Consider the following 12523-nt stretch of genomic DNA (forward strand, 5'->3'; position numbering starts at 1 on the left):
GGTATTTTATATGCACCATCCCTCAGACAGGATAGTACATTCCAAGGCGGCCTTTGTTATACCAATTGTGGAGCACTGGCTGGAACGAGAAATAGCCCAATGGGGTCACCGACAGGGATCGATCCAAAACCGATCGCGCATCAAGCGAGCGCTTTGCCGTTTGGGCTACGTTCCGCCAATGAGCTATTGAAGTACGCTTGTATCTATCTATGTATGTATGTATGTATGTTAATGATGGGGCATATGTCGCTAAAGTAGCTCCCGTGGAAATTTCATGTTAATTTTTGAACCAATGGTATATATAATCACTGTTAAATACAGATTCAGAAACAAATATGGTTCCATTTTTTTTTTTTTTTGAATATCAAGGTCATTTTGAGGTAACCAAAGGTCACCTCTATAAATCTGTTCAAGGCGCGAAGTGAAATAAGGTGTCACCGTATACTATCTTTAAAATATTGGCATTTAGCATGTTACAAAAAAGGAAACCATGTAAACTACACTAAAACATGAATAAATATTAGTTTTGTTGTTGTTAGGGCGGGATATAAAAATCTGAAGGTGCGTGAATACGTGCGTGCGTGCGTGCGTGCGCGTGTGTGTGTGTGTGTATCAATATTCTAACTACCGGTACTAGATGTCATGTCATATTTGGTGAAAACACCACAAAGGTTGTTCTGTTAAAAAGGGGGTATTTGCATGTAGTGTCTGGCAAAACGGGTCTGTTCAGGGCAATTAAAAAGTAAGGAGTGCACACACCTTTCTGCTAGTGTGTACAATGTGGGCATTGACTAAAGAGCAAGTGAGCTGCTGCTGAGAGATGTGCGCCATCTTGTCACTGTAAAATGGATAGTAGGTCTTTCTATGTGCTCTAATGGTGTCGTTGAACAAACCAAACATACTTTCTAGCTCTATGTTTCTCTAACGCAACGCATGTGTCGATTTATTTGGTAATGGTAATTATGGAACACTGCATTTTCTTGCATGCTGTATTACGGTTAAAAGCACTTTCCGTGCTCTGAGGATGCTGGTCTGGTTAAAGCATAGAAATCTGTATTAATTACTGCCTCCCCAATGGCCCAGTATGTTTTTTTGCTCCAACCAATGAACAAAAACATTTCATCACAGCAGCCAAAGGAATATGAGAAATGAAGGAAGGAAATGTTTTATTTAACGACGTACTCAGCACATTTAATTTACGGTTATATGGCTTCGGACTAATGGTTCAGAACCACACAGATACTGAGAGAGGAAACCCGCTGTCGCCATTTAATGGGCTACTCTTTTCGATTAGCAGCAAGGGATCTTTTATATGCACCATCCCACCGACAGGATAGTACATACCACGGCCTTTGTTACATCAGCTGTGGAGCACTGGCTGGAACGAGAAATAGATCAATGGACGCACCGACGGGAATCGATCCCAGATAGATCGCGCATCAAACGAACGCTGTACCATTGAGCTACGTCCCGCCCCTGGGAAATGAAAAACACCTGCCAGGTCCTAGACTTCAAGACAGCGAAAAGTGTTTCCAGAGTCAAAAGCAAACCATGGTTATAAAAATATTCAGTTCCACAGATGTTGTTGCAATGGCCAGAACCAAGATAACAGTCCATTGTGTGTATTTGGATCTTAGAATGTCCTTCACTGACAGCATCACCTACTTAAAACAAAATGTGTCTGTACTTGACAAGAAATTTAATAAAGCCTGGAACAGTCTTCCTTCCAGAAACATGCTGTTGTTCTCCGGATTTATTATAAGATCGGGTTTATTTGAAGAAAAGATTATTCATCTTGAAACGACCTGAGAAACAAGCCATTTCTTCATAAATATATCTTACTGGTCATTGCCCATCTTAATAAGTCTGTTCATCATATCACTGAAAGATTGGACTTCAGTGCCTCGTCCATTTTCTGCTTTCTCTAAATATATTTTCCATATGTCCCAACTTGATATCTCTCAGACATTTCTTCTGAGTGTATTTGATCTGTTCATGGTGTCTGAGATTTTCCAACTTTTATTGATCTTCAAACATGTAGATGACTCCAGCTCTGCTACCACCTTTCATAGAAGCATTATTCTGCGCAGGTTCCTGGTCAATAGCAACAGCAGAGAATGGTCATCACGGTTTTTTTTTCTCACTGTGAAGCACCCTGTCACAATTCAGCATATACATCAACATTGTATTCATTAAGTGTCCCCAATCTTGCAAATGGATTGAAAGTCATCTAGTTTGTGTTGTTTCAAGAAACCAATAATTATAAAATACTTATATACTCTTCAAAAAAAGAAACGCATAACTGGTATATGTTAGGATTGGATTGCAAATTTATAGCGTCATATCTTTGCTCAGTACCAGAGCAGTAAAATTGAAACTTGTTAAACATGATCAGATCATCACTTGGAATGAAATCTTCTATCAAATCAACAGGATTAGGCCACCGTATCACGGTCACGGTCATGGACACTAATATCGAGTATGAGCCCCATGAGCAGCAATGGCGGATTGGCACCTCCTACGCATGGAATCAAATCATGCTTGAATCACAGGCTGGGGAATTGTAGCCCATGTTTGTTGCAAAGCCTGGAGCAGCTGGGGTAGCGTTTGTGGCGAAGGGTTACGTTGCCGTAAACGTCGATCTAGTTCATCCCACAGGTACTCGATGAGGTTAAGATCAGGTGATCTTGAAGGCCATGGCATCACTCCGACATTGTGTTGATTCAGGAAGTCTGTTGTTATACGTGCGCTATGTGGTCGTGCATTGTCGTGCTGGAAGATGACATTTTCTGCGTTGATGAAAGGTATGGCGTGACGCCGGAGAATTTCGTTGCAGCAACGTTGGGCTGTTAGATGACCTGGCCCATGTACAAGGTCTGTTCTGCCAGTGTAAGTGATGGCCGCCCATACCATAACACTCCCCCCTCCATATCTGTCCACCTGCCGCACACAATTATTGGCATAACGCTCGTTACATCGTCGGTAAACTCTAGCTCTGCCGTCGGCGCGTTGAAGCAAAAAACGCGACTCGTCGCTGAAAGCCACTCTTCGCCACTGCTGTCGACGCCATATCAGACAACGTCTGTACCATGTAAGCCGTACACGCCTATGTTGCGCGGTTAAAATTGTCCGTCTAGCCGGTCTTCTAGCTCGGATATTGGCTTCACGTAAACGGTTTCTTACGGTCTGGTACGAAATTCTACGCATCCCAGGTATGGCAGAAGTTGATGATGAAGCAGTTAGGAATCTGTCACGTATCTGTCTTGCGCCGGTGTGGTAACTCTGGGACGACCGGATCTGGGGCGGTCACGTGACACTCCAGTTTGCTGATAATAGTGCCAAAGCCTAGATATTGTACTCTGAGATGTGTTGAAAAGACGTGCAACTGTTGATTGCGATTCCCCGGCTTCCATCCGGCCAATTGCGTTGTTACGTTGTGGTTCTGTCAGCCTGGGCATACGTTCAACGTTACGTAGCGACACTATCGATAATGCGTGTGTGAATGTAACTCAATTTTCTGTCAAGGGGTAGTGCACGTGCTATACGTGCATCATTTGTACGTGATAAACGTGAGCTCAGCAACCATTATTATGGATATTGTGAAAAACATATTTGCACGTGCTGACGTCAAATCATGCGTTTTGTCAGCTTCAGAATTGCATGTTATCATATCCACTAGCTATAGAATAAATAAGATAATAATAAAACATTCACTATTGTGTTATTTCAAAATTAATGTTATGAAACATATGCTCTATGCGTTTCGTTTTTTTTGAAGAGTATATATAAAAGGAAGTTTGCTTTTTAAATGGTCAAAGAATGAGCATTACTTTTATTTCCAACAGCAGAACTGAAAAACAAAATTGGAACGGTGTTCATGATTCAGCTCTGTGATTGCATCAGTCTTTGACCGACATGCAATATAAATCATACATGCCTTCTACTGTAGGATGGTGGAGATGTGTCACATTAGCGGCTTTTGTCAAAGGAGTCTGTCGTTCCCGAAGAGGCAACTCCAGCCTATATATATATATATATATATATATATATATATATATATATATATATATATATATATATATATATATATATATAGGCCCCTGCGAAGTTTCGTATATTCGATTCGATTCGAAATCGTCGCGAAACTTCGATTCGATTCGATTCGATTTTTGTTTATTCGGAATTTCGAATATTGCAGTGTATGGACAATTGGAAAAAGAGGGACAAACTATTTGGCCAACCGTTAAAGGGACATTCCCGAGTTTGCTGCATTGTAAGATGTTTCCGACTAATAAAATATTTGTACGATTAAACTTACATCTTAAGTATATTTTCTTGTTTAGAATATCAGTGTCTGTTTATTCAATGTGTTTCTGGTCGTGTTAATATTTGTGAGAAGCCCAAACTGGATTTTGTCTTCAAATAATTTCGTACGTACGAAAAAGTCTTTTTTTTAGGAAATAAAATGAAATTTAACCTAGTACAAATATGAGTACGATCAGAAACACGTTTAATATACAGCCACTAATATTTTATGCAAAAAAATATATTTGATATGTAATTCCAGTCATCAAAAATTCTCTGTTAGTCGATAACATCTTAAAAATTGCCGCAGACTCAGGAATGTCCCTTTAACATTAATAAACAATAAACAATGTGGAAGACAAAGCAGGGAAAAAAACTCACATTTTAAAATAAAATTCGTATAAGTAACCTATTAACCAAATAACATTCTTATCATACGTATTTTTTAGTTTGCTGTTTAGCTGCTCATTAGCCCAAAGGTAGACTCGTTGCCTACAGTACTACAGTGCTACAAGGCTAATTGAATGAAGTTTTCTTTTTCGTTTTTTAAGTACGAGATGAATATTACTTTATTAACAGACTATTTAAATGAACTTTTTTTTATATCAAATATCACACACACACACACACACACACACACACACACACACACACACACACAGAGAGAGAGACACACACACACACACACACACACACACATATATATACATATATATATATATATATATATATATATATATATATATATATATATATATATAATTTCATTCAGCAGTAGTCCTGTATGGGGATATAATAACGCTGATATCATCCTATCCATGTCAGACTTCAAGCAGAGAAAGTGATGTGATTATAGTATTATATGCATCATGACACACTGAATCAATAATTAAGTCGGTCAATAAACATTGCTTAGCGTAACGAGTATATTTAATTTTTTAATTTTTTGGATTCTGTCTTTGTATGTGCGAAGAATGTCAACTGGTATTTAGTGTTGATCTCCGATTGGTGATGAGTGTTAATTTTCACATGTTTACTTGAATTATTTTGTGATCTAATTAAAAGCCAATAAATGATCACTTCCAATGTATTATCTCATGTTAGTTCAACTATTCAACCTATATACACATTAGTACTGGTTTTCTATTTAGGGTGCTTTATTATTTAAACTTCAACCTTGTGTAATCATGTTAAAGGGACATTCCCGAGTTTGCTGCAATTTTTAAGATGTTATCGACTAACAGAGACTTTGTAACGATTGTATTTACATATCAAATATATTTTTTTCTGAATAAAACATTAGTGGCTGTATATTAAACGTGTTCTGATCGTTCTAATATTTGTACTACGTTAAATTTCATTTCATTTCCTAAAATATACTTTTTTCGTACGTACGAAATTATATGAAGACAAAATCCAGTTTGGGCTTCTTACAAATATTGAAACGACCAGAAACACATTGGAAATACAGACACTGATATTCTAAACAAGAAAATATATTTAATATGCAAGTTTAATCGTAGAAGTATTTTATTAGTCGGAAACATCTTACAATGCAGCAAACTCGGGAATGTCCCTTTAATCACCGTGCGTACACCCAATGCAGTGGATATTTATATTGTCTTTCTAATTTCCACCACTGAGCTGAATATTCCTTCGTAAACTGCATCTGGTATACTTGATTATTCTCCAAGATATTCGAGATTCGAAATTCGATTCGATTCGAACATTTTCGAATATTCGATTCTAGCAGAAAATTGAGATTCGCATATATATATATATATATATATATATATATATATATACTAGGACATCCATTAATTCAAGAATATCTGCTATCAATATGAGTGCTGCCGTTTTCATATGAAGGCATCAGAGAAACACAATTAAGTGATATTCACAATGACTTAATGGGCATATACATTCGACTCGTTTGTCATTGGCATACAAAGGGTGGTGCAGGATATACAAGAGAAATGCTTGTCACATTCCCCTCAGGGGTGGTGCTCCCTGGCTAATGGTTATCATGGAATACAGCCCACAAAATAATCGCACCTTTGTCCGCACCATACCATTCAAAAACTATTCCAGGCGCATATGCCTTAAAAGGTTCATGCCTACAATATGTGCAATGGACATCTATGTACTGAATGTTCCACAGTTAAGGTTTCATGACAGCATTTCGGAAAATACTACAAATGTCACAGCATTTTCTACAGACCAGGCTGCAATCAAGATCAGCAAACAAGGTTATGTGACAAAGGAATAGTAGAGCTGAACGAAGGTGAAGTAAATGATATTGCTATCCGAGAGAATCGCTGACATGGGAGCTTCATTGTTCCTTTGCTCTTCTGATGAAACCACATCTTCGCCAGGGCTTCTGCAAGATTTGAGCTCTTCGAGTCGCCATACACAAATGTTTTAAGTGCATTCATTAAGTGGACATACAAAGTGATGATTCAAAGTGGCGCATGGCCTCACAGACCAGAGTTAGTATCGCATTCAGTCATGTTTTTTTTTTAATCAACATGATGGTCACCTGTCTCTTAGCCGAGGCGATCAAAACTCTCGTGTGCTTGTTTAATAACACATGGAGATTTCAGTAGTTCTTGAAGGAATCACTGATCAAATGTTAAAAGTGTGATAACTAGCTATAGCTACTGTATTGGAAAGTCCATCATGTATTTTTGTTTTGTCCTAGGGTGTACTAAAACAATTATAACATTTATATTTGGTGCCCTTAGATGGTACCAATTATTGGTTGTCTGGATCATGAACTATATAGAAAGAAAACCTGCTTCCGCTACAGTGTCACTGGTTAGTCCGACGACATAACAAAAACCGAAATTGTTTGTACACTTTCGCTCAGACAGGACGGTACGTATATCATATAATACTTTGCGTATCCAGTGTATATTTTTCGGTTCATTTACTTTCAGAATTTTATAACTTTGCAAATTAGATGTAAATTAATTAGGTCACAACAGCACTACGTTTATTGACATGCAAGTAAACGTGCTCTGGCATCACTCCAGAATTGACGTTTGCATTCTTTATATTGAAATCTGTCCAGCGTTCTGAAAAATAAAAAAAACCCGTCAAGTACTAGTTTATTTTAATGTAAGGATATTCTTTTCAAAAAGATAAATGTAAGGAGAGACCTTAATATAGGCATCGCCTGTAGGTCAATCCCCAACGTTAACACAAACGTCAATAAATATATTTTTTTAAAAAGAAGAAAAAAACCCCAGAAAGACACGACGCCATATATTCATTCATACCCCATTTGAATATCGAGTAATGGCTCATTAGAATTAAAGTGGCGTATGCAGTTTACAAAGACACATTGTATTAAGCTTGAGATTCTAGGATAAAAAAGCATTACCCTCGTGTCTTTTTATATATTTATCTATCTATCTATCTATCTATCTAGCTATCTATTTATCTATCTATCTAATTATATATATATATATATATATATATATATATATATATATATATATATATATATATATATATATATATATAGAGAGAGAGAGAGAGAGAGAGAGAGAGAGAGAGAGAGAGAGAGAGAGAGAGAGGGGGGGGGGGGTATTACCAGAGTGGTTTTCGGTATCGTCAATTTTATATATTAGGAATACATTATTTTTATTCCTAATATATAATATTGACGATACCGAAATACACGAGGGTAATAATCTCTTTATCATATAATCTCAAGCTTCATACAACATGTTTTTGTAAACTGAACACGCAACTTTAATTCCAGTCAGCCATTACTAGATATTCAAATGACGTAAGAATATGTGGCGCGTTGTATTTTTGAATGGAAATGACGTCAAACTCGAATGACGTCATTTTGGATGTCCTTACATCAAAATAAATTAGAGCCTAACGTTTTTTGTTTTCTGAACGCTGGACAGCTTTCAGTGTCAAATTGCCATTGAAATGTTTTTATTTAAGGAATATGAATGCATACGTCAATTATGGAGTGTCACCAAAGTACGTTTGCTTAAATGTCAATAAACCTAGTGCCGTAACCTCGATTAATTTACATCTAATTTGCAGTTATCAAATTCTTAAAGTATGTGATCTGAAAAATATCACATACTTTGATTGCACTGAACATGTAAGATATTATATGATAAATAAATAAATAAATATATATATATATATATATATATATATATATAATACTTGACTTGACTTAGGGTTTTACTTTACGTGCACGTTCAGAACAGGATGCTGTAGCACACGCTTTTTATGGGCACAAGTGTCCATGACAAAACGATTCAATTAAGAAACGCGTGACAATATATCGTTTGGCCACAGTGTGAGAATCCACCAACGATACCGTGACAAAATTTAGTTTCTGTTATTAGTCGTTACGACTGCAGACGGGTAGGCAGCCAGTCATATCAAGCTTGATTCCATGGGCAGTCGTCTTCACACTGTCACAGACAGAACTACAATCACGGAACCAATGAATCAAACATCCAGTTGAAAGTAGTCCACCAAGATAAACCTTTGGTTATTTTTTCTTACAATAACTTAAAATATAAACACTTCTGGTTACAATTCTCGAAATCTGATTTTAATAAATTTTCGACATGCTGTTCTACGAAACACGGTGCTTCTACCGATACCAAAACAAACACACCCAGACCAATATGCATGCACATGCAATTTTAAATGATACAATACGATCCTTATAATATGACACAAAAAACTAGCAACACTGTTTACTTGGTGTGTATAGGTATAAATGTGTAATTTAAAAAAGCTAGGCTGCAAAAACTTGTTGAAAATTCTATCGATTAATTAGTCATTTTTAAAGGCATACTGTCACGGATTTAAGGACCTTATTTCACTAAAAATGAATAATAAATAAAAATTACATTAATTGTTGGAAACCAAATCTAGCTATCGCATCACCTTAACTGAACCATGATGGAGTGAAATCCATGTCATCCCTCTCGGCAATTTTAGTTTTTGAATTATGGACCATTGCCATAATTCAATTATTTTTACAAAATGTCATTAATAAATGTATGGTGGTTATGAATATGGTTGAATAAAGTACATTTAGGGACAAATCAAATTATTTTTGTTCAGGTAATACTTTGTTAGACCATTAAATAGGTCAGTGGTCTTTAAAAGTGTCAAAAATTAAAATTAGTGAGCAACTGGTGCAAATATATGCATATATCAGTTTGTTTATTTATTTACTTGTTTGTTCCTTTAATTTTTTCTTTCATTGTTCCTTCATTTATAGATTTAAAAAAAATATTTGATTTATTTTCATTTTCATTTCTGTCTGGTATTAAATGGTATTCATTCTATAAACAATACAAAACAAACAATAAAACTGTTCAGACAGTTTGCGATTACTAATTATGGCTTGGTTCAATAAAAAATGTTTTGATACATTGTATCAATAATTATACCTATGGTTATGGATATACCTTTTCGTCAATAATCCAAATTTAAGAATAATAAATCTACTTTTGGAAACTGATTCCCTACCCCTACCCGGCACAATATGTGTGCAGTATACATACATTCATAAATATCTGATTATTAAAATAAATAATCCAAAATGATCGATCATGAATGAAATTAGTACGGTTGTGAAATAACGTTAACAATTTCATGTTGGTAACATCATTTCACTACTTGTGCAAATTTGTGGAAATGCAATCATGATTACTGGACAATGTATTCGCATTAGTAATCGATTACTTTCAATTTTCTGGTAATCGTAATCGTGACATTCTTAAGTAATCGTAATCGATTACTTTTGCCAGGTGATCACCCCACCCCTGATATATATATATATATATATATATATATATATATATATATATATATATATATATATATATACTCTTCAAAAAAGTAAGGGAACCTAAAATATTAATGTTAATATCAACTATTAGACCAAACATACGTTTTGACCACAGACATCCTAGTAAAGAACGTTCAGGTCTGTTTATCAACACACCGAAACACATTGCATAGTTTGTACGTGCATCACGCAATTGCCCCGTACACGTGCGTGGGGTGTCATTCTCGATTTTGACCATTTCCAGGAAGGTCAATTAAGCACTGTGGAACATTATTTCTGTCAATCTGTTTCATTCTGTTGATCATACAGTTGTTATTGTTTTGTTTTTAGTCATTTTTATTGTTTGAATTTGCAATTTATTGATAAAAAAACTTCTGACCCCAATCGTCCTTCAAGATCTTTGGTGGTCATAAAACCTACTGTAATACTGAATTACCGGTTGTAATGTTTGCCCAATTAATTCACTATTATCATATAACCATTCCCCACAGCTAATATACCTTACAATTTTGGCAATTGTAAATTCTTATTAGAGTTCCCCTACTTTTTTTGAAGAGTATATATGAAATAAGCAAAAGAAAGAAAGAAGTGTTTTATTTAACGACGCACTCAACACATTTTATTTACGGTTATATGGCGTCAGACATATGGTTACGGACCACACAGATTTTGAGAGGAAACCCGCTGTCGCCACTACATGGGCTACTCTTCCGATTGGCAGCAAGGGATCTTTTATTTGCGCTTCCCACAGGCAGGATAGCACAAACCATGGCCTTTGTTGAACCAGTTATGGATCACTGGTCGGTGTAAGTGGTTTACACCTACCCATTGAGCCTTGCGGAGCACTCGCTCAGGGTTTGGAGTCGGTATCTGGATTAAGAATCCCATGCCTCGACTGGGATCCGAACCCAGTACCTACCAGCCTGTAGACCGATGGCCTGCCACGACGCCACCGAGGCCGGTACATGAAATAAGCAATGCACAAATATACCAGTGATCAAAATATATTTTGTGTGAAATAAGTACCGAGATATCACCATGTGGGTTGAGTAGTGCTACATATGCCGGCTGTAAAATAAAGATGATGTATAAATATAGGTGAAAGTCAACATTAGCAAGGTGCATGTGTCGCCAAAACTGGGACATAGATAAATACCCACACACAAACACATTTACATACATAACCTGACACACATACATGCATGCATGCATCCATCCATACGTACCGGCCTCGGCGGCGTCGTGGTTAGGCCATCGTTCTACAGGCTGGTAGGTAATGGGTTCGGACCCCAGTCGAGGCATGGGATTTTTGATCCAGATGCCGACTCCAAACCCTGAGTGAGTACTCCGCAAGGCTCAATGGGTAGGTGTAAACCACTTGCACCGACCAGTGATCCATAACTGGTTCAACAAAGGCCATGGTTTGTGCTATCCTGCCTGTGGGAAGCGCAAATAAATGATCCCTTGCTGCTAATCGGAAAGAGTAACCCATGTAGTGGCGACAGCGGGTTTCCTTTCAAAATCTGTGTGGTCCTTAACCATATGTCTGACGCCATATAACTGTAAATAAAATGTGTTGAGTGCGTCGTTAAATAAAACATTTCTTTCTTTCTTTCCATCCATACGTAGCCCAGAGGTAAAGCGCTCGCCTGATGTGGATTCGGTCTACGATAGATCCCAGTATGTGAACCCATTGAACTATTTATCGTCCCAGCCAGTACGCCACGAGTGGTATATTAGGCCCCGTATCCATAGACTGTTCCCGTGTGGTGTGTTCCCTTGTTCCGTGTTCGCTTGTGACCTTGTGACGCGCCACATAGACATTGAACCTTTGTTTTGTTTAGTGACCGTTCCCATAGGTTCAACCCGGGGAACATGTGACCTTGTGCACGGCACGTGTGACCTACTGACCGGGAACACAGGGAATAAAAATGCTCATTCTTTTTCATACGCCACAAGAGCGTACAAGCCATTTTGATGTTGATATCGCGTGAAGCTGTTCTCAATATGAGTGAAGCTGAATTTATTGAGGTGGTGAGAGGACATGAGCTGCTGTGAGACCCTAAAAATAAGGATTACCATGACAAACACCAGTAGTTCGGTTCACCCTTTAGTTGGAAAAAATAATAATTTTGTATTAAAATCTTTTGTGAGTTCTTTGATTTCTTGTTTGTTTTATAAGATAATCGCGTGGTGATAAGTAGAATAAATCAGTAGTGCACATGCCACAGGGAACATGCTATGGAGACAGAGGATACAAGGCCAGGTCACGAGGTCACAACGCCACAAGGTCACAAGGAAACCAGTCTATGGATACGGGGCTTAAACGACCGTGGTATGTGCTATTCTGTCTCTGGGATGGTGCATACA

At 37.2% G+C, this 12523-nt stretch overlaps 1 protein-coding gene across 1 annotated transcript in view; it reads left to right on the forward strand.

Moving 5' to 3' along the window:
• The first annotated feature begins 2751 nt into the window (after positions 1-2751).
• The window catches only part of LOC121388011 (neuronal acetylcholine receptor subunit alpha-10-like), a 38302-nt gene continuing 28530 nt past the window's right edge, over positions 2752-12523 (forward strand). Inside the window, exon 1 of the mRNA XM_041519210.1 lies at positions 2752-2848. Within this exon, the coding sequence (XP_041375144.1) occupies positions 2752-2848 (97 nt within the window). The remainder of the gene's footprint in view (positions 2849-12523) is intronic.

The sequence above is a fragment of the Gigantopelta aegis genome, chromosome 2, assembly GCF_016097555.1.
Source record: "Gigantopelta aegis isolate Gae_Host chromosome 2, Gae_host_genome, whole genome shotgun sequence".
In the NCBI taxonomy this organism is placed as follows: domain Eukaryota; kingdom Metazoa; phylum Mollusca; class Gastropoda; order Neomphalida; family Peltospiridae; genus Gigantopelta; species Gigantopelta aegis.